Source organism: Trypanosoma conorhini (assembly GCF_003719485.1).
Source record: "Trypanosoma conorhini strain 025E chromosome Unknown Tco_14.4_contig_01432, whole genome shotgun sequence".
Classification (NCBI taxonomy): domain Eukaryota; phylum Euglenozoa; class Kinetoplastea; order Trypanosomatida; family Trypanosomatidae; genus Trypanosoma; species Trypanosoma conorhini.
Genome location: NW_021705500.1, coordinates 617 through 2,520, shown reverse-complemented (window position 1 = coordinate 2,520; position 1,904 = coordinate 617). Strand labels below are relative to the sequence as shown.

General features: G+C 68.9%; 1 protein-coding gene across 1 annotated transcript; it reads right to left on the bottom strand.

Annotated features, from left to right (window-relative positions):
- Positions 1-899: 899 nt before the first annotated feature.
- Tco025E_10045 (uncharacterized protein) lies at positions 900-1,904 on the bottom strand (the record flags this gene model as incomplete). The annotated part of the gene is made up of 1 exon (XM_029376836.1): positions 900-1,904. A coding segment is annotated over one exon (1,005 nt), but the record flags the coding sequence as incomplete, so codon positions are not given.

Below are 1,904 nucleotides of genomic sequence, written 5' to 3'. Positions count from 1 at the left end.
TTGGAATAAGCAGGAAGGACCGCCCGTTGGCTCGCACGTCTTTGGCGGTGCCCTGGGCCCCGCCGCCCCCCTTGTCCTTTTGCGCTGGCTGTGCGCAGCGGGTCTGCATCCACCTTAACTTTGTGCGGCGCAAGCGTCTCGGCGGTGGATGAATTTATTTTTGTAGGAACTTGTAGAAATAACCTGTCGCGCGATGGGGGTGAATAAAAGTAAACGATAGTGTTTTTTTTGTGGGGCTATCCCGCTTTGTTTTTTTCTTGTTTGACGGAGTTTTGTTTCCAGAGATCCCGCGTTGGACGGCAGCGAGTGCAGTTTTTTCTGTTTTCTGTCGCGCCCCTCCCCTGCCCCGCTAGTCTTCACGCGGGGGAGTCCGGCGGCGGCAGTGCCCCAAACGCTGCCAGTCTGGGTGGCCCAGCGAGTCCGGCGATCGGTGGACGGCTTTTTTAATGCACTTCCTTGACGGGTGCGTGGGTGGAGGGTGGGGCTGCTCGTGCGCGTGGGGCGCACGCGGGGCCGAGCTGTGATCTTCCGTTGTTTTCCTTTCACCCTGCAGGCGGAAGGAAGGAGGCCGCGCCCGGGCAACGCACCCGCCGTTCTTTTTATGCAGCGGCCCTTTGGCCGGGGAGCGGGGAGGCCGGCGAGGAGCATGAGCGCGGCTGCGGGCCCACGGCCGTCGGGCTGAGCCGCCTTGTCGCGCTTGCGACTTTTTGCTGCCTCGCGCGGGCGGGGCGCGGGGTGGGGACGTCGGCGGGCACTCCGCGTGGGGCCCGAGCCCCCCGCCGCACGGTGAGGGGCCGCGGGCGCCTTTTACCGGCACCGAGGAAAAGGTTGTTGCACGACGCACGCCGCTGCGTGCCGCGCGCAGCCTGACGCGGCGCCGGGCCTTTGGGCGCCCTCTCTCAGAGCCGCCCAATTCGGCCGTCCCACGAACAGCGCGGCACTTCCTGTCGCACGCGACGGGACGCCCGACCGACGGTGGAAAACGCGGCGCACGACCGCAAAGAGCCGGCCTCTGGCGCCGCGGCCTTCGCAGAGGCACGCGCGGTTTCTCCGCTTTTTTTGGCGGCCCCCATTGCCGCGGCAGCGTTGTCCCTGCGGGGGGGCGGGGGTGGGGGATGTGCGATCAGGGGCGGGGCCCCGCGCCCCCGCCCGGCCGCGCTGGGTCGTGGGGTGTCCCCGCGGTCTGGCGGCCGCGCGGCCTGGCGGTGCGCCCCGAGGCGCCGCGAATCGCCGGGGGCGGGGCGCAGCGGCGACGGCAGAAAGCACGCGCCAGCGCCGCGTGCGCAGAGACGGCCTCGCGCCAAGGGGAAGGCGACGCCGCGTGGGGCCCTTGGCCGGAGCGCGCGCCGGCGGAAGAGGGGCGCCCCCGCCACCCACGGGCCGCGCGGGGGGCACAAAACAAAACAGAAACGCCCGGTTGGGGGGGGGGGGAACCGCGAGAAAATAATCACAGGGCCGCGGGTCGCGCCTGCCGTCCCTATTCGAGGGGGCCGGTTTGCATCACGCAAAAGGAAGCCGGGGGATGCGCCGGGGCGTTTTGCGGCGGCCGGGCTCCCGGGGGGGCTCGCGGGGCGGCGGGAGGGCAGAGCCGCGCCCACCGGCACCCCAGCGCGCACCCGCAGGAAACACACCACGCCAGCACGTGAAGGAAATAACAAAACTAACGAAAAAACACAACGCCTTTCTTTGGCCTCCGCTGGCCACCCGCCCCCTCCACAGCCCCACGGCAAATACATACATAAACAAGGAGAAATCGACGCAACACGCACGCTGCGGCAGCGCGCGGTTATATGCGCCGACGGACGTGGACGGTGACAGCCGGTTCCTCCGTCGTAGAGCACACTTCCTCCGCCGCGGGCAATGACGGCCGGCTGGAGCTGCCGCGTCGCTTGCGCCACCCCGGA